This window comes from Vicia villosa, linkage group LG3 (assembly GCF_029867415.1).
Source record: "Vicia villosa cultivar HV-30 ecotype Madison, WI linkage group LG3, Vvil1.0, whole genome shotgun sequence".
Classification (NCBI taxonomy): Eukaryota; Viridiplantae; Streptophyta; class Magnoliopsida; order Fabales; family Fabaceae; genus Vicia; species Vicia villosa.
Genome location: NC_081182.1, coordinates 116,763,357 through 116,781,331, shown reverse-complemented (window position 1 = coordinate 116,781,331; position 17,975 = coordinate 116,763,357). Strand labels below are relative to the sequence as shown.

The 17,975-nt window shown below is 34.6% G+C and overlaps 1 protein-coding gene across 2 annotated transcripts; it reads left to right on the top strand.

The window, feature by feature from the left end:
• Positions 1–13,279: 13,279 nt before the first annotated feature.
• Positions 13,280–17,684, top strand: LOC131662384 (uncharacterized). 2 transcript variants are annotated; one of them, XM_058932152.1, is made up of 7 exons: positions 13,280–13,436; positions 13,564–13,713; positions 13,790–13,870; positions 14,866–15,015; positions 16,124–16,204; positions 16,399–16,725; positions 16,823–17,684. In XM_058932152.1, the coding sequence occupies exons 1-7, from the start codon at positions 13,359–13,361 to the stop codon at positions 17,387–17,389; spliced, it is 1,434 nt and encodes a 477-aa protein (XP_058788135.1). In that variant the 5' UTR covers positions 13,280–13,358; the 3' UTR covers positions 17,390–17,684. The 2 variants fall into 2 exon arrangements, with proteins under 2 accessions (XP_058788135.1, XP_058788136.1); XM_058932153.1 differs by lacking the exon at positions 13,790–13,870.
• The last annotated feature ends 291 nt before the right edge of the window (positions 17,685–17,975 follow it).

The window sequence follows — 17,975 nt, the reverse complement described above, 5'->3', positions numbered from 1 at the left end:
AAGAAAATTAAAAACATCCATAAATATTTATTTTAATAATTAAAAATAAATTTTCATAAATTATATTTTTGACACTTCCCTTTCCAATCTCTAAATGACTTGCGAGTGATAAATTTTTCGATTTATATAAACAAAGAAATCACCCATCTCTAAATGACATAGAAGGTATTGATTTTATCATCCTAAAAATATTTTACAATACCCATTCATCGCACATAAATTGAATATAGATATTTATTCTCATAAGATCAATTTCATTAATCATGATATTATTCTAATATAATAATTAATCCATAAATTAATACCATATATAATAATTTGTGATATCTCACAAATATTTTATGATTCTATCAAATATCCAAAAAATATATACAAAAATAAAAATTTCTATTTCACTAATTTATCTCAATCATATCATATATAGATCTCTAAAAATTATCTAATTTATTTTCAATAAATTAATTAAGTAGTATTTAACAATAAAATAAAATATCTTAAATCTTATTATTTGTATATATAAATCTACATATCAAATTATATTATCACAATATAAATATTATATGCACACCCTCACAATAGATTATATTATACTCAAATTGAAAGTAGATATTAATATATTTTATACACACAAAACTTTCTGCTATAATAGAATATATTGATTTTTTATTCAAAATATCAAAAATAATTTTAAAATCAAAACAGATAATAGTATTTTAATTTATTTTTAAATCAAAATATCAAAAATAATTTTAAAGTTTTAATTTATTTCAATATAATTGTATTTTAAAAATCACAAAAATAAATGTATCCATCTAGGTAATAATTGATAATGTAACAATTTTAGGGAGTTTCTAACTAAAAAAATTCTTTACAATAATACAAATATTTATAATTCTTCAAGAACTATAACATACACGTTTTTTATATTCATGAAAAAAAATTATTGTGCAATCGTTCAGGGATATTTTTTTAAGTTCTTTATAAGTTCGTCAAGAATCATAGCAAACAATTATTTTGCAATCCTTTGGGGATTGTTTTAAGTATTTTTTTAATAAGTTCTTCAAGAATCATAACTAATAATTATTTTGCTATCCTTCTAGGATGCTTTATAAGTTCTTGAATAAGAGACTATTATTTGGTTATTTTTCATGGATGTTTGATAAGTTCTTATTATTATTTGACTATCTTTCCGTAATGTTTGATAAGTTCTTCAAGAACTATTTAATAAATTATTATTTGGCTATCCTTCAAGATGTTTCATAAGTTCTTCAGGAACTATATAATAAACTATTATTTTGCTATCCTTTAAAGATGTTTGATAAGTTCTTCTGGAACTATATAATAAATTATTATTTTGCTATCCTTCAGGGACTGTTTGTTTTTAACTTTCTCTAAAATATTTTTAACTTTCCCTCACATCATTTTAGTTGTAGCGCTTTGAGAACGTCATTCTTTTTAATGATGAATTTTTCTATTCTGGAAAAAAGAATTGTTGTATATTCACCAAAGAGTATTTTTCTTTTGCTTGAATAATTTCTCCATAAGGGAGTGTTTGTTAGGGTTCAAAGCTAAATCCTTTAAAATCTCTGGTTTTGGGGATTTAAGTTCTAAGTCATTAGTCCAGTTTGTAAGCTCAGTCTGGTTAATTTTATTTGAGATCAACCCGATTAAAAATCTCAATTCGGTTCATGAGCTAGGACCAACTTAAAAGTCCTCTTTGGTTTGAGATAAGCCTGGTTAAAATTCTCAACTTGGTTCGTGGTGAACTTGGTCAAAACCTCAGTTCAATTTCGGATTTTAGCCTGGTCAAAAGCTCACCTTGGTTTAAGTTATATCCATAGAAAATCTCGATTTAGCTTGGGGGCTAACGACTTCAAGTTGCAATTCATAAGAGGGACTAAATGCTACACTCTTCAAGTCGGTGTTTGGAAGGAAAACTAATCACTTCTCCCCGTTGTTCGTTGTTTGGTTGGAAGTTAGCCTCAAACTCCATTTTTCCTTGTATATAGGGGTTCAAGAATTTAAGCTACTTAAAGATCTTAAGTATTATTGGATACTGTAAAAATTAAATCTTGGGGACAAGACTAAGACTTCTTGAATGAAGATGTATAAATTTCTGGTGTCTTTTTTTCCTTAACTTTTACTTTCAGCATATTTCCGCTACAAATTTCTAAAATGTTGAAAAAGTTTATAAACTCCAAAAATAATCATAATTTTTTTCAAACTACAATTTTTCTGAAATCCACAATTCCCCATCCTCTTATATGAGAAGTCACATGTTCAACACTAAAGACTGCCCTGTGATAAGTTGTTCCAAGCAGTAAGTGACTAGGGATGCTCAATTGTTCATGTGCTGAAGTACTTTAATACATAAAGTTTATGCTTCAATTCAAGTGCTTTATATAACGAATAATTTAACATTTTATAATACCAACTAATCGGCATAATCATAAGAATGCGCAAACATCTTAATAGTACATGTTGAAGGATAGAAAAACACTTAGAAGGGGGGGGGTTTGAATAAGTGTAGCTTTAAAAACTTGACAGATAAAAATAAATTGCACAGTTATTTTTATCCTGGTTCGTTGTTAACTAAACTACTCCAGTCCACCCCCGCAGAGATGATTTACCTCAACTGAGGATTTAATCCACTAATCGCACGGATTACAATGGTTCTCCACTTAGTCAGCAACTAAGTCTTCCAGAGTCTTCTGATCACACACTGATCACTCCAGGAACAACTGCTTAGATACCCTCTAAGACTTTTCTAGAGTATACTGATCCACACGATCACTCTAGTTACAACCTGCTTAGATAACCTCTAAGACTTCCTAGAGTATTCTGATCCACACGATCACTCTAGTTCTTTACAACTTAATGTAATCAATTCTAAGAGTATTACAATTGCTTCTTAAAAGCTATAATCACAAACTGTGATATTTCTCTTAACGTTTAAGCTTAATCTCACTAATATATTACAACAGCAATGTAGTGAGCTTTGATGAAGATGAAGATTCTGAGCTTTGAATAGAATAGAGTTTCAGCAAGTTAATAGGCGTTGTTTTGTTCAGGATCGTTAACCTTGCTTCTCATCAGAACTTCATATTTATAGGCGTTGGAGAAGATGACCGTTGAGTGCATTTAATGCTTTGCGTGTTCCGTACAGCATCGCATTTAATGTTATACGCTTTTGTCAACTACCTCGAGCCTTGTTCACGCTGTGTCTACTGACGTAGCCTTTAGTAGCTTTTAACGTTCCTTTTGTCAGTCAGCGTAGCTTGCCACTTGTACTTTCTTCTGATCTGATGTTTGTGAATACAACGTTTGAATATCATCAGAGTCAAACAGCTTGGTGCAAAGCATCTTCTGATCTTCTGACCTTGAAGTGCTTCTGAGCGTGATACCATCAGAACTTCAGTGCTTCTGTTCTCTTGTTCTTCTGATGCTTCCATAGACCCATGTTCTGATTCTGCTTCGACCATCTTCTGATGTCTTGCCAGACCATGTTCTGATGTTGCATGCTGAACCCTTTGAGACAAAGCTTTTGAGCGCTGAATTATGCGTACTCTTTTATATATTTCCTGAAAAGGAAATTGCATTGGATTAGAGTACCATATAATCTTAAGCAAAATTCATATTATTGTTATCATCAAAACTAAGATAATTGATCAGAACAAATCTTGTTCTAACAATCTCCCCCTTTTTGATGATGACAAAAACATATATAAATGATATGAATTTGCGATCAGAAAGAACAGACGGCAAAAGACAAATTACACAGCTATAGCATAAGCATATGAATATGTCTCCCCCTGAGATTAACAATCTCCCCCTGAGATAAATAATCTCCCCCTGAAATAAATACTCGAAGAACTTTAATAAAAGACTTCCCTGATTATTTCGGTAGAGACGATCATATAAGCTTCTGTCTTTAGAGAATTCATAGCTTCTGACTTCTGCTTCCATTGGACAGCTTCAGAACTAGAATTTCTTTTAGATCCCTAGAACACTCACAGCTTCTGATTCCTGCTTCCATCTAGGACAGCTTCAGAACTTGAAGTTCTTTGATCTTCTGAACATTCACAGCTTCTGACTTCTGCTTCCATCTAGGACAGCTTCAGAACTTGAATTTCTTTGATCTTCTGAACATTCACAGCTTCTGATTTCTGCTTCCATTTAGGACAGCTTCAGAACTTGAGTTTTCTGGATCTTTAGAACATTCACAGCTTCTGATTTCTGCTTCCCTCGGATAGCTTCAGAGCTTTGAATTTCTACCAACATCACTTCATGCTAGATTTGTATCAGAACATTGTTGAATGTACCAGAGCATCATCAGAGCATCTCTACATCCTGAAATGTTACAGAACAAAAACTAAACGACAAAAGTCAGCATGAACGAGTCAGAACATAAAATGTATATTCGAACACATGATATGTATTAGAGCCATATAGGCTGAAATAATGTATCAGAGCAAATAGAATTTTGTCAGAGCAAATAGACAAATATGGATCAAATTCTATTATCAGTGCTTCTGATTCATTCTTCTTTCTTGCTTCTGATCTCTGAAGCTTGACAGCACTCAGCTTGCTTCAGTTTCCATGAGCTTATTCTTTTTACAGAATAACACTTCTTATGGTTTTGCTTCTTGTGTTTGCATTGAAGATTCTCTTCACTTCTTTATACCTGCAAAACACTTAAACCATATAGAACTTGCAGTTCTTGTTAGTAAATGTGTGGGAGCTTTACCCAGCAACTGATAGATTAATCAAATCATTTATCATTTATCTTCTCCCCCTTTTTGTCATATCATCAAAAAGCAAAAAAGATTCAGAGACAAACAAAACGAAACACACGGAGGAAGAAGATGATTTCATTGAAGTTCAAACAGCAGGTACAGAAGGACATGAAGATAAGAAAGATCAGATGCACAAAGACAGATGCAACGAAAAGAAAGAAACAACACAGACTCAATCTAAGATGACCCTAGCCTTGACAAGATCTTGGCCAGCATCTCTTTAACCTCATTGTTGTGTCCTTCTTGCCTCACCATGAAAGCGTTATACTTATCATTGAGTGGGCTTTGCTCATCCTGTTTCTTCTGAATTTCTTCTGGAGTCCTTGCAAGACGAGAAGGTTCATCAGAAGAAGCTTCAACGCTTTCAACCACAGGAATAGCAACTTGATCTATAGCTTCCATGGATAGATCATTTGCAGGGATGTCCTCAACAGGATCTGATTCAGCAACATGATCTTCAGCATCTGCTTCTTGCATAGAAGCATCTCCATATTCTGCAGCAGGAATTTCCGAGTCTCCATTCTCAAGTGCCTGAAGAATGGCAGCTAGATTCCTGGGAGCAGAAGGGCCTTCAACTTCTGGTGGGTCAACAACTTCTGGAATGACCAAGCTTGGATCTTTCTCAGAAGGGTTTTCCCTTAGATAGTCAAAGAGAGTCTTGAAGTCTCCGAGCAGAACATGATAATCAGGAATAAAGATAACAATATCCCTGCATGGATTTGCTTCCATTTCAGCAGCCAGTCTTAATTGTTCCATCTCATCCAAGAAGGGCTTCTCTTCCAACAGATGTCTACCTTTGAGACTAGCAAACCAGAAGTCTTCATAATTCCTCAGAATTCCACGAGGCCGTGGGGCAGCAGCTACACAGGCTTCCTGAAGTTCTAAAAACAGAGCATCTGATTCTCTGCGAAAAATCCTCCAGAAGTTCCGCATAGCAACATCATTCAATCCAGAACTTTCAGCAATTCTGAGAGTATCAAAGGTACTTCTGAGATTCCTCTTTATGTTTTCAAAAACTACACCAATAGGATATACAGGGCGGAATTTTATTTGGGTTTTTGAAAAGGCAGGGTTGGAAGTGAAGTACGGATGAGATTCTCTATCCAACCTATAAGAAGATTCTGCTTCAGTATCAGAATCTAACACTACCACTTCAGCTTCAGGACGAGGCTTGGGAGTGTAGTTGCAATCACGGAGCAGCTGCTCATGTGATGCAGAGGTTGGAAGAGGAGAATCACAAAGATTGTTTTGAGAGGTGGAGGGAGTATGTTCAAGGGTGGCATTGAGAGAAGGTTGAGATGGAAAGAGAGTTTGAAGGGGTGGTATATCCAGAACAGGATTTATGGTAGGTGGAGAGGAAGGAATGGTTATAGGAGAAGATGGAGGTGTAAGAACATGGACAAAGACAGGTGATTCTGATGTGGCTTTTTCTGGTTCAGGTGTAGGGACAACCTCTATTGGTGCAGCTTCTGAACAAACAGCAGGAACAGAATCAGGTTCAGAAATGCATATACCTTTGGAACCTCTCAGAAAAGCTTTGGCCACATCCTCAGTCTTCTTCTGCTTCTTACTCTTCGGCTCTTCAATAATCTTTGCTTTGCCGCTAGCGATTTCTTTCCTTCTGACATATGCCAGAACTTCTGGTTGATTCTCAGCCTCTTGAGAGATATTTTCTTCATCAGATTCTTGAAGAATCATCTTTCTTTTTCTGATTTTCTTCTTCTCAACAACTTCAACAATCTCAGCATTGTTATTTGACTTCTTCTTCTTTTTCTCAGCTTCCTTCTTTTTCTTCTCAAAATCAGCAGAGACAGCCTTAACAACCTTTGCAATGACTTCTTCTGGGACCACTTCTTTCTTGGTGGTAGCAGCAGGATGATCAAACTTTCTTTTGGTCCTTTCTTCCTTCTTACGATTCACTTTAATAGGAGCACCTTTGTCTTGATCTTTAAGACTCTTATCCTCTTTTTGTGACTTCAGATACTTAGTTCTGACTTCAGGTACCTCACTATTGAAGAAGGTTTCAAAGTCAGCTAGTACTGGTTTTCTTCTGATTCTTGTTCCAGCTAGAGGTTGAGGAACTTTGAGGATAGTGTCAATTATTTTCATCTTCTTTAAAGAAAAAGCATTCAGACAGGCTCCAGAGGTGACAGCAAGGTTTTTGATAATACCTTCAGACTCCAGACTTTCAACAATCTTGGAATGCACCAGAAGGTTTGTAATAATTCTACCAAAAGGAATGATTGTTCCACCATTTTCTTTTCTGAAAGCGTTTCTGGAATCCTTTACTGCTTTCCACATATGGTTGAAGATAATATAAATCGCATCAACCTTCTTCTGAGTGGCAATGCAATAAAGAATATACCTTTGATCATTACTGATGAAATCCGAGGCATGTGTTGCTTTCCTATGGTAGAAACACCCAAGAAGGATCTTTGTCCAGATTCTGTAGACATCTCTCAAATCCTTGACGTGTTTTGTTTTCTTGACATTTGGATAGAGAGTGGATAGAACATCTCCCAAATCCGCCCTTTGATCAAACTCAAAAACCCCTTCAGGGTTTTTCAGGTCAAACATCATTCTTAGGATGTTTTCAGTAATAACAACAAACTTTCCATGGACGAAAGAAAGTATAGATTTTGGAGCAACCACAGCATGTGCCCAGAACTCCTTGACAAGATCCGGATAAACTGGACCAACGAACTCAGCAAACAACGAGGTCCATCCTTGAAAGATGATGTCTTCTTTAAGGTGAAATTGGTTTTCTTCAATGTTGTCAAAGTCAACCATGAGTTCACACAGAACTTCCAATTCATCTTTAGGAATGGAGCATGCAACAACAGGAGTAAGTTGCAAAGTTTCTTCTTGGAGATGATGAGGAACAGATGACTCAGCATTTTGGGATGAGAAGGCAGCCATGGATGCAGAATGAACAAAAACGAACAAGAAAAGCGAACTGGGTTTTCGATTAGGGTTTTTTTAGAAAACGGCTAAGAACTTTTCAAACGAGAGAATGCAAGAAGAAAGAGAGACAAGGGAGCGAAAAAGATGTAAGATATGATTTGAAAAGAATATAAGGAGACAAATATAAACTAGAAAATGAAAAAGAATAAATAAACAAATTGAATAGTTTCAGAATCAAAAGAAATCATTTTCATTAAATGACGAGTGACGTGAGGAGAGAGATCGTGGTAAAAGAAATGATTTAAAACAGTTACCTAGGTCGGCGTCTTTTCAACTGAACGCTTCGTACTGACCGTAGAGACACGTGTTCATCATTAGATAATGGATGACAGGTGTGAATTTCAGAATAGACTTTACACCTTCAGATTCAGATCACTGCTTCTGATCTGATCAACTTTCTCTTCTGGAAACACTCCTTCTGAAGTGTGCTGATATAAATCTGAATGATCTTCTGATCCATTACTTCTGATATACACAGCTTCTGGAGGTTCACTTTTTTTATTCTGCAGCTTCTGATAAGACAAAACTGTATCTGCAGAAATTCTTAAGCTGCTTTGTTTCATTAGAAACAAGTTTATCATCAAACCAGATATTTATTGATTCGTCCACAATCAGTGTTTCAATATTGTATATTCTGTGGCATTTAGAGCATTCAGAATAAATAAGAACGAAACATCATTGCTATAGAAACAAACAAAACAGATGGTTCCAAGACTAATAAGCTTTCTTTTCTGATCTCCTACGAACATAGTTTCTTCAACAGATTTAAGTACCAGACCTTGGAAGACAGTCCTTCTTCCCTTCAAGTGTTGAGACCAACTTGAGTTCAGATGACATGACATGTTGACTTTTATCTTCTTTGTCGCCAAGAGAATCTGCAATAGGAATAGTCTTTTTCTTTGGTACCCACATCTTCTTGGGTCCTTTCTTGTTAGATTTTCTCAAGTTCTGATTGAACTTGGATTTAACATTGTAAGCAATAGGAGAAACAGCATGATAATTTTTAATGTGAGTTTCATGATATTTCCTAGGTTGTGTCACATGCTTTTTAGTGTGTGTTATGTGAAAACTTTGAGCATGTGAAGTGTGCCTAATATCATGGGAGTGGCCATACTTGAACTGATCATACAATGGCTTGTATGTGAATTTCATTTCATCAACAGGTTCAAGTTTGTATGGGGTTTCACCCTCAAAACCAATGCCGACTCTTTTGTTTCCAGACACAGCATATATCATAGAAGCTAGCTGACTTCTGCCAATACTTCTAGATAAGAACTTCCTGAAACTTAAATCATATTCTTTCAGAATATGATTTAGACTAGGAGTGGATTTTTCTGAATCAGAAGTAGATCCAACATTATTGGATAATTTTAAAAGTTTTTCTTTTAATTCAGAATTCTCCAACTCAAGCTTCTTTGTTTCAAATTTAAATAGCTTTTTCAGCTTTTTGTATTTGAGACTGATCTGAGACTTGAGTTCCAGAAGTTCAGTTAGACCGGAAACTAACTCATCTCTAGTAAGTTCAGAAAATACCTCTTCAGAATCTGATTCTGATGTAGATTCTGATTCGTCATCTTCTGTCGCCATCAGCGCACAGTTAGCCTGCTCATCTTCAGAGTCTGAATCATCTTCTGACTCATCCCAGGTTGCCATAAGACCTTTCTTCTTATGAAACTTCTTCTTGGGATTTTCCTTCTGAAGTTTTGGACATTCATTCTTGAAGTGTCCAGGCTCATTGCATTCATAGCACATGACCTTCTTCTTGTCAAATCTTCTGTCATCAGAAGATTCTCCACGTTCAAATTTCTTTGAACTTCTGAAGCCTCTGAACTTCCTTTGCTTGGTCTTCCAGAGTTGATTTAGCCTTCTGGAGATCAAGGACAGTTCATCTTCTTCTTCAGATTCTGATTCTTCAGGATCTTCTTCTCTAGCCTGAAAAGCGTTAGTGCATTTCTTGATATTGGATTTTAATGCAATAGACTTACCTTTCTTTTGAGGCTCATTTGCGTCCAGCTCTATTTCATGACTTCTCAAGGCACTGATAAGCTCTTCCAGAGAAACTTCATTCAGATTCTTTGCAATCTTGAATGCAGTCACCATAGGACCCCATCTTCTGGGTAAGCTTCTGATGATCTTCTTTACGTGATCAGCCTTGGTGTATCCCTTGTCAAGAACTCTCAATCCAGCAGTAAGAGTTTGAAATCTTGAAAACATCTTTTCAATGTCTTCATCATCCTCCATCTTGAAGGCTTCATACTTCTGGATTAAGGCGAGAGCTTTAGTCTCCTTGACTTGAGCATTTCCTTCATGAGTCATTTTCAAGGACTCATATATGTCATAGGCCGTTTCCCTGTTAGATATCTTCTCATACTCAGCATGAGAGATAGCATTCAGCAAAACAGTTCTGCATTTATGATGATTCCTGAAAAGCTTTTTCTGATCATCATTCATTTCTTGCCTTGTCAGCTTTACGCCACTGGCATTTACTGGATGTTTGTAACCATCCATCAGAAGATCCCATAGATCACCATCTAGACCAAGAAAGTAACTTTCCAGTTTATCTTTCCAGTATTCAAAGTTTTCACCATGAAATACCGGCGGTCTAGTATAACCATTGTTACCGTTGTATTGCTCAGCAGAGCCAGATGTAGATGCAGGTGTAGACTTTTCACTTTCATCAACCATCTTTTACTGAAGCGTTTTTCTCTTCCTGAATCTTTTCTAAACACGGTTAAGTGCTTGCACCTTAGAACCGGCGCTCTGATACCAATTGAAGGATAGAAAAACACTTAGAAAGGGGGGGTTTGAATAAGTGTAGCTTTAAAAACTTGACAGATAAAAATAAATTGCACAGTTATTTTTATCCTGGTTCGTTGTTAACTAAACTACTCCAGTCCACCCCCGCAGAGATGATTTACCTCAACTGAGGATTTAATCCACTAATCGCACGGATTACAATGGTTCTCCACTTAGTCAGCAACTAAGTCTTCCAGAGTCTTCTGATCACACACTGATCACTCCAGGAACAACTGCTTAGATACCCTCTAAGACTTTTCTAGAGTATACTGATCCACACGATCACTCTAGTTACAACCTGCTTAGATAACCTCTAAGACTTCCTAGAGTATTCTGATCCACACGATCACTCTAGTTCTTTACAACTTAATGTAATCAATTCTAAGAGTATTACAATTGCTTCTTAAAAGCTATAATCACAAACTGTGATATTTCTCTTAACGTTTAAGCTTAATCTCACTAATATATTACAACAGCAATGTAGTGAGCTTTGATGAAGATGAAGATTCTGAGCTTTGAATAGAATAGAGTTTCAGCAAGTTAATAGGCGTTGTTTTGTTCAGGATCGTTAACCTTGCTTCTCATCAGAACTTCATATTTATAGGCGTTGGAGAAGATGACCGTTGAGTGCATTTAATGCTTTGCGTGTTCCGTACAGCATCGCATTTAATGTTATACGCTTTTGTCAACTACCTCGAGCCTTGTTCACGCTGTGTCTACTGACGTAGCCTTTAGTAGCTTTTAACGTTCCTTTTGTCAGTCAGCGTAGCTTGCCACTTGTACTTTCTTCTGATCTGATGTTTGTGAATACAACGTTTGAATATCATCAGAGTCAAACAGCTTGGTGCAAAGCATCTTCTGATCTTCTGACCTTGAAGTGCTTCTGAGCGTGATACCATCAGAACTTCAGTGCTTCTGTTCTCTTGTTCTTCTGATGCTTCCATAGACCCATGTTCTGATTCTGCTTCGACCATCTTCTGATGTCTTGCCAGACCATGTTCTGATGTTGCATGCTGAACCCTTTGAGACAAAGCTTCTGAGCGCTGAATTATGCGTACTCTTTTATATATTTCCTGAAAAGGAAATTGCATTGGATTAGAGTACCATATAATCTTAAGCAAAATTCATATTATTGTTATCATCAAAACTAAGATAATTGATCAGAACAAATCTTGTTCTAACACATGTATATAATAGGTGATATGGGATGTGAATAAGCAATTGAAAGTTCATATCACCCTTATCACACCTTATAGTTATACAAAAGAGTTAAATCACACCGCACAAAAGACATTATTCAAGTACAAACAAAAAACATTAGTTTTAGAAATGTTTCTTCAAAAACACTTTAATTATGAGATGCGTTCGAAAATAGATTTCCAAAGAGTGTTTTAAAGTTTATATCTCCATCACGCAAAAAGAGAAATTTTCTACTGTTTTGGCCCTAGACTGAAGCAGGTCTAACCAGCCTAACATATCTAATTGTGATTGAGTAAGACATACAAAAATTTATTTTTATTTTTTAATTAATAAAAAATTGTGATGAATTGTTTTTAAAATAAGAGTGAAGACCCATTTTGGTCCCTCACAAATATTATACGAGTCAAATTAGTCCTTCACAATAAAATAGACTCAATTTAATCCTTTATAAAATTTAACCGGATCATATAAGTCCTTCTGTTAATATTTTTTTAAACCGGTTTTTCCCTAGTTTTAAACCGTGAATGGATTGCCACGTTGAATTTTATTTTATTTTCATTTTTAAAATTTTTATTTTTAATTTCATTTTTAAACAATTATAAATTAATAATATAAAAAGCCAAAATTGTTTCTTATAAGGAGTTAAACTCAGGCCCATGTGGTTAATCTTAAACAATTCTAAATTTAAAATAAAAAATACAAAATTTGTATCAATATGATCTCGAACCTAAGTCTCTTCAGATTAAATGACAGTCAATTTAATAAAATAGAAATTGATTTGTCTAATTGTAAATGATAGTCACTTTACTAACAATAGAAATTGATTTGTCTAGTTGTTATTGATAGTCACTTTACTAACCGTAGAAATTGATTTGTCTAGTTGTAAATGATAATCATTTTATTAACAATAGAAATTGATTTATCTAGTTGTAAATGATAGTCACTTTACTAACAATAGAAATTGATTTGTCTTGTTGTAAATAATAGTCACTTTACTAACAATAGAAATTGATTTTTCTAGTTGTAAATGATAGTCGTTTTATGAACGATAGAAATTGATTTGTTTAATTGTAAAGTGAAAATCATTTAACTCGAAGGGACTTGGATTTGAGACCTCATAGATAAAAATTTATGTATAAAATTTGTTAATATTAGTAGAAATCATGAAAATTATTTATTTAAAAATTACTTTATAAGAAATAATTTTGGCTTTTTTATATTATTCATTGATAACTGTTTAAAAATGAAATTAAAAATAAAATTCATTTAGTATTTAAAAAATAAAAAATTAAAAAAATCCAACCTGTCAGTTCAGTCACGGTTTAAAAGTATGAAAATAACCGGTTTAGAAGTAGGAAAAAATCAATTTGAGAAATATACTAGCAGAAGGACTAATATGATCCGATTAAATTTTGTAAGGATTAAGTTGGGTCAATTTTTTTGTGAGGGACTAATTTAACTCGTATAATATTTGTGAGGGAACAAAATAAATCTTTACTCTTAAAATAATTGTCATGTTTTCATACAAGTATTTTTACGAGGAAAGACCCTTCACAGTCTCGCAAGCAACAGCGTTTCCTGAATTCATTGGAGAATTTCAAAATGAAGTCGGCAATTGTTCTTGATGAAACGGACCCAACCTCGCAAAACAACCACGTCGAATTCACACTCCAAACCATGGTTCGTTGGAATTCTGCTCTTCACTCAATTTATACCTTTGCCCCTTTCTCCACTGTTGTTTTTTCCATATCATGAATTCGAAAACACGAGTTTCCTGATTTTTTTCCGCGGTGTTTGGATGCTGTAGATTGGGGATACATTTTTGTACAGAATGAGCAGAACCACTCAACTGATAAAGCTCATGAATCATTTAAGTGATCTTCACGCTACGGATCCTGTATCATTTATATTCAGCTATGAAGGGGAGCGGCTATACGGAGAGGAGACTCCTAATAAGGTTTGTGTTTGCCAATATTTGTTTCAAATTCCAATACTTGAAATGCTCTTGGAAATGGAAATGTATTTTGCTGCAGCTGCACATGGAGGATGGGGATATAATACATCTCGTGCAATGTATAGGCCCCCCAGCCGTCGACCTTAAGATTAAAGATCAGGTTTCATCTTTCCTTAAGTTTTTAGGGTTTCGGTCATATTATTGGTTCATGTTATTATATAAAGAATTTTATTGTTTTTCTCTAAAGTTGTTATGGAATTAGAAATGTTTGGTGAAATGGTAGAGTTAGAGTCTTGTTGCGGTGGAGTAGGTCCCCAATGTGGCGGCGTAGAGATGGACCTGCAGGATTAGCACTCAAACTCACAAGTCAGTAAGAGAATGAAGAGTAAATGTGAGTTATGGTTTTGTGGGTCCCTTATTTCCCGACGTGGAATGTGGGAGGCCATTCGATGATATTTAACTGTAAGCAGCAGTCCGTAGCAGGGTTTCACAGTACCTTCAACGCCTTGGTAGATGGACTTTGGACTGATGATTGAGCCTCCCCTTTCATTCCATTTGTCTTTGACACTTTTGGTTTACGAGCACCAAAAGCAGTAGATCTTTTACAGAGAGTGCAAAAGCTCATAATGTTGTGTCACCTAGGACAATGAATGAAGTTTTTAAGACAATTGGTTTTGCCATCTAAAAAGGGGTCGTGGCGCTGCTTGGTACCCGTTTGGCTGCTATTTATGTATAATATTGATTATACATATCTATATTAGAATTTGTAAGTAGGTTTTTGGAAGGAGATAAATTTCCGTTACTTAGTATGGTTTTGAGAAGGGAAACAATGTTTGTCTATGTGTATCTTCTTAATAGTAGTATTGTTTCACTGAATTTTCCAAGTAATATTGGTTGGATATGGCAGTATATCAATGTTCATTTTATAGTTATTCCACAGTCGTACTTTTTAAAGTGAACTGAATTTTCTATTAAGTTTTTACTATGTTATTAAGAGGACGTTGAAAGTGTTATTGATTGATTAATCACAATTAAATTCTTGATATGGTTCCAGTGTACGACCTTATTAGCCTTTGTTACTGCAATAACTCAATTTTTAGAAAGCTGGATTCAACATGGTATATGCTTATTTTAGGATTTTTTTTTATCTTGTAGGATGGGAATGAAGCTTCCTTCATAATTCGTACGAACTCTCGATTAGAAACGCTTATGGGTTTTTACTGTCGTCAACATTGTTTGGCTATTACTGGTGTTGTTTTTCTGTTCAATGGGTGTCTCATTCGGGCAGAGCAGACTCCAAGTGAGGTTTGTATTTGCTGACATTTGTTCATTGTTTCACTTTGATATTTGTTACTGGAAAAGGTTATGGATTGTACCATCTGTATATTCTTTGGAAATATGTCAACTATCAAGTTCCCAATGTTTGGTTCAATTTGAAGAATAAGGTTGTGAGAAATTTTGACAAGCTAGACTCCATATCGAGGTAAGGAACGAAACACAAATTTAATGAACAAGTTCTATATCTAAAGCATGTTAGTAGTAGGAAAAGCTAGACCCTGTGCTTCTGTTATAGATCAAGCAACCGAGTTTGTATTTACTTGTCAAGAGATTAATTTTGGGCAAAGAAAATGCATGATCACAATAGTATGATTATGATGGTGATGGGTGGCGTTATTAGTAAAAAAGTTTGGTGTAGTCAAAATTAGGCTGTTTGTGAAAATCTTTCGCTAGCTCAGGACAATTGTTGTTGAATTAAACATGATTTCAAATAACTTCATGTAGGCCTTAAAAAGGCCAATTATCTTGCCCGTTGATGACATGAAAGGGACTTGGGCACAATAGGGAGAGATCAGGTGGCGAGCACGTGGTCTGGCCCGGCCCAATACTTATCGGTCATGGGTCAATGGAAAATGTGTCGAGCCACGTATGGAGGAGTAACTGAAGTCATCACAAGTCTCGGGGTTTAACTGCACTCCCTATTATGGGGGATATCTAGTCAATGCCAGGGGATGCATGGCCGAGTTGATAGGTACTTGAACCGGTCCCTGTAGCAACCACCAAATCTATAAATACAACCCCCATCCATACAATTGATGCACTTTTTTAACAGATCGGAACTAAAAAGACCCTCTTGCGCAGTTGCACATCTTATCGCATGGTATCCCCTATTGTATTTACCACAAATCAAAACATAATTAACCTTGAATTTGAATTGCATAATCCATCCGAATCTTTTTCCCAACTTATTTCAAAACAACACCTCTTATTAGAATCACCGACGACATGCAATAAAATGTAATTTTATTTTGGTTCCCATAGCCCATTAATAACATATTACTGTTAGTAATAGTTACACTGGTTTTGTATTTGTTTACTTTCTTTGTTTATGAATTGAAATATGCATTTTATGTAGCTGCATATGATGCATAAGGATGAAATATATGTGGTTTCCTATGATCAGATTGCACACATCGAGCTAAAGACAAAGTGTCAGGTTTGCACATTACTTTCATATATTATCTAGACTTTTGCTCTTGTGTGTATATTTTAATGAATGCTCGATTATAAACTTGAGAGATTAAAAACTGAATGATTTTTATCAATTCGAAATGATTATTAAGATACACTGTAGTTCAAGTAATTATAATAATAACAAAGTCCAATTGTTCATGCTTATTTTTATGATAGATGACTGCTAGTATTGATGATAATGACTCGAAGCTATGGCCTGATTTAGAAACTAAAGCTTTCATAAACATTATGGTTAACGAAGTTACACTTGGATATGGTGGATATGGATATGTCAAGTCAAATGACGTGTGGACCTCAAGGACTGATGCGTTGAATTTTGTTACAAAGCGTTGCTATATAAAAGAACAACTAAAGGCGAAAATGCATAGGCTACAAACCATGTATCGTGAATTTCATTCACTCTTGCAAAACACTGAATTTAGGTGGAATGCCGAAACCAACACTATTGCTGCAAATGCAGAGGTTTGGCAAAATTATCTTCAGGTATGGTTTAATTTTTGTACGTTTTGTTAGTGTAATTTAAATTAATTTTATTTGTCAATATTGTTAATATATTGAGGATATGCTTATATTATTTTAGGCACATGATAAAACTGCCCAGTTTCAAAAGAAAGGGTGTGACCACTATAAATTGTTGGAAATCATATTCGACAAAAATAATGCATGCCGAGTATATCATCGTTTGCCCACCCAAGGCTCGCCAAATACAAATGGAGAAAATGAGTTCGATAATGAACACCTTAAGACTGAGAGTGAGAGTGAGGGTCATGTACATGTTGATAATGATAGTTCGGATGATTATATACAAGAAGTTGAGCGCATCAAGCACAAAGGAAAACGAAAAATATCAGTAAAAGATCATAAACCAAAGAAAGAGTATACACCAGATCAAATGGGAGATGTCCTTGCTGCATCTATGGCAAGAGTTAAGAGGTATAAGGGTAAAAATGTGGAGGCTGCTCTTTCAAATTCAAATGCAATGTCATATTGTTCTATTTCTAAGTGTGTGACTACTCTTGAAGAGATGGAAGACGTTTCCGATGATATCTATGTGAAAGCTTTAGAAAAGTTTAAAGATAGTGATTGGAGGGAAATGTTTATTGCCATGTCTAAGGATAGGAGACGTGGATGGCTATTGAGACTTTGAGGATACAAATTTCTTTGCATGTGTGGTACTAGTGACTAGGCATACTTCTCTTAATAATTTGATTAAGAGAATGTGGCTACATTTTTTTTATATCTATTTGATCATAATGTTCATCATAGAAAGACTATGAATTGCATCTAGCAATTCACAATCAATTTCGTACAATTTCAAACAAGTATTAAAGGCACTGTCATATGAAAAAGAAAACTCATAAAACAGTCCATATGTTTTTTGTTTTAATTTTTTATTTTGAATCAATCAAAAGTCCATTGCTTGAAAGAATCAAGAATAGTCCAAAATACTACATACTTGATTTAAGATTTGAATTTGATTTCTACTATTACTAATGTTGTACCTTTATTTTAGCACAAGTTGATCATATGCTGTTTTTTATGCTTCTAAGTTGTTTTAGATTGGCATTCAATTCGGATCATGATTTGTTTATTTTGAATTGTGATACGGTATATTTTATGTTGCATAATCCTTTTTTTTTTTTTTTTTTATAATTTGATCTAAATAACAACTGTAAATAGATTTTTAAAAAAACCAAAAATTAAAAAAAAAGTTTTTTTTTATGTGTTTGGAC

What these genes read in the sequence shown, in the direction of transcription:
- LOC131662384 (XM_058932152.1), top strand. Translation starts at nt 13,359, where the DNA reads ATGAAGTCGGCAATTGTTCTTGATGAAACGGACCCAACCTCGCAAAAC. An exon ending in CAGAGCAGACTCCAAGTGAG is followed by an intron (nt 15,016 to 16,123) that starts GTTTGTATTTGC and finishes CATTTTATGTAG; the next exon opens with CTGCATATGATGCATAAGGA. An exon ending in AGCTAAAGACAAAGTGTCAG is followed by an intron (nt 16,205 to 16,398) that starts GTTTGCACATTA and finishes TTTTTATGATAG; the next exon opens with ATGACTGCTAGTATTGATGA.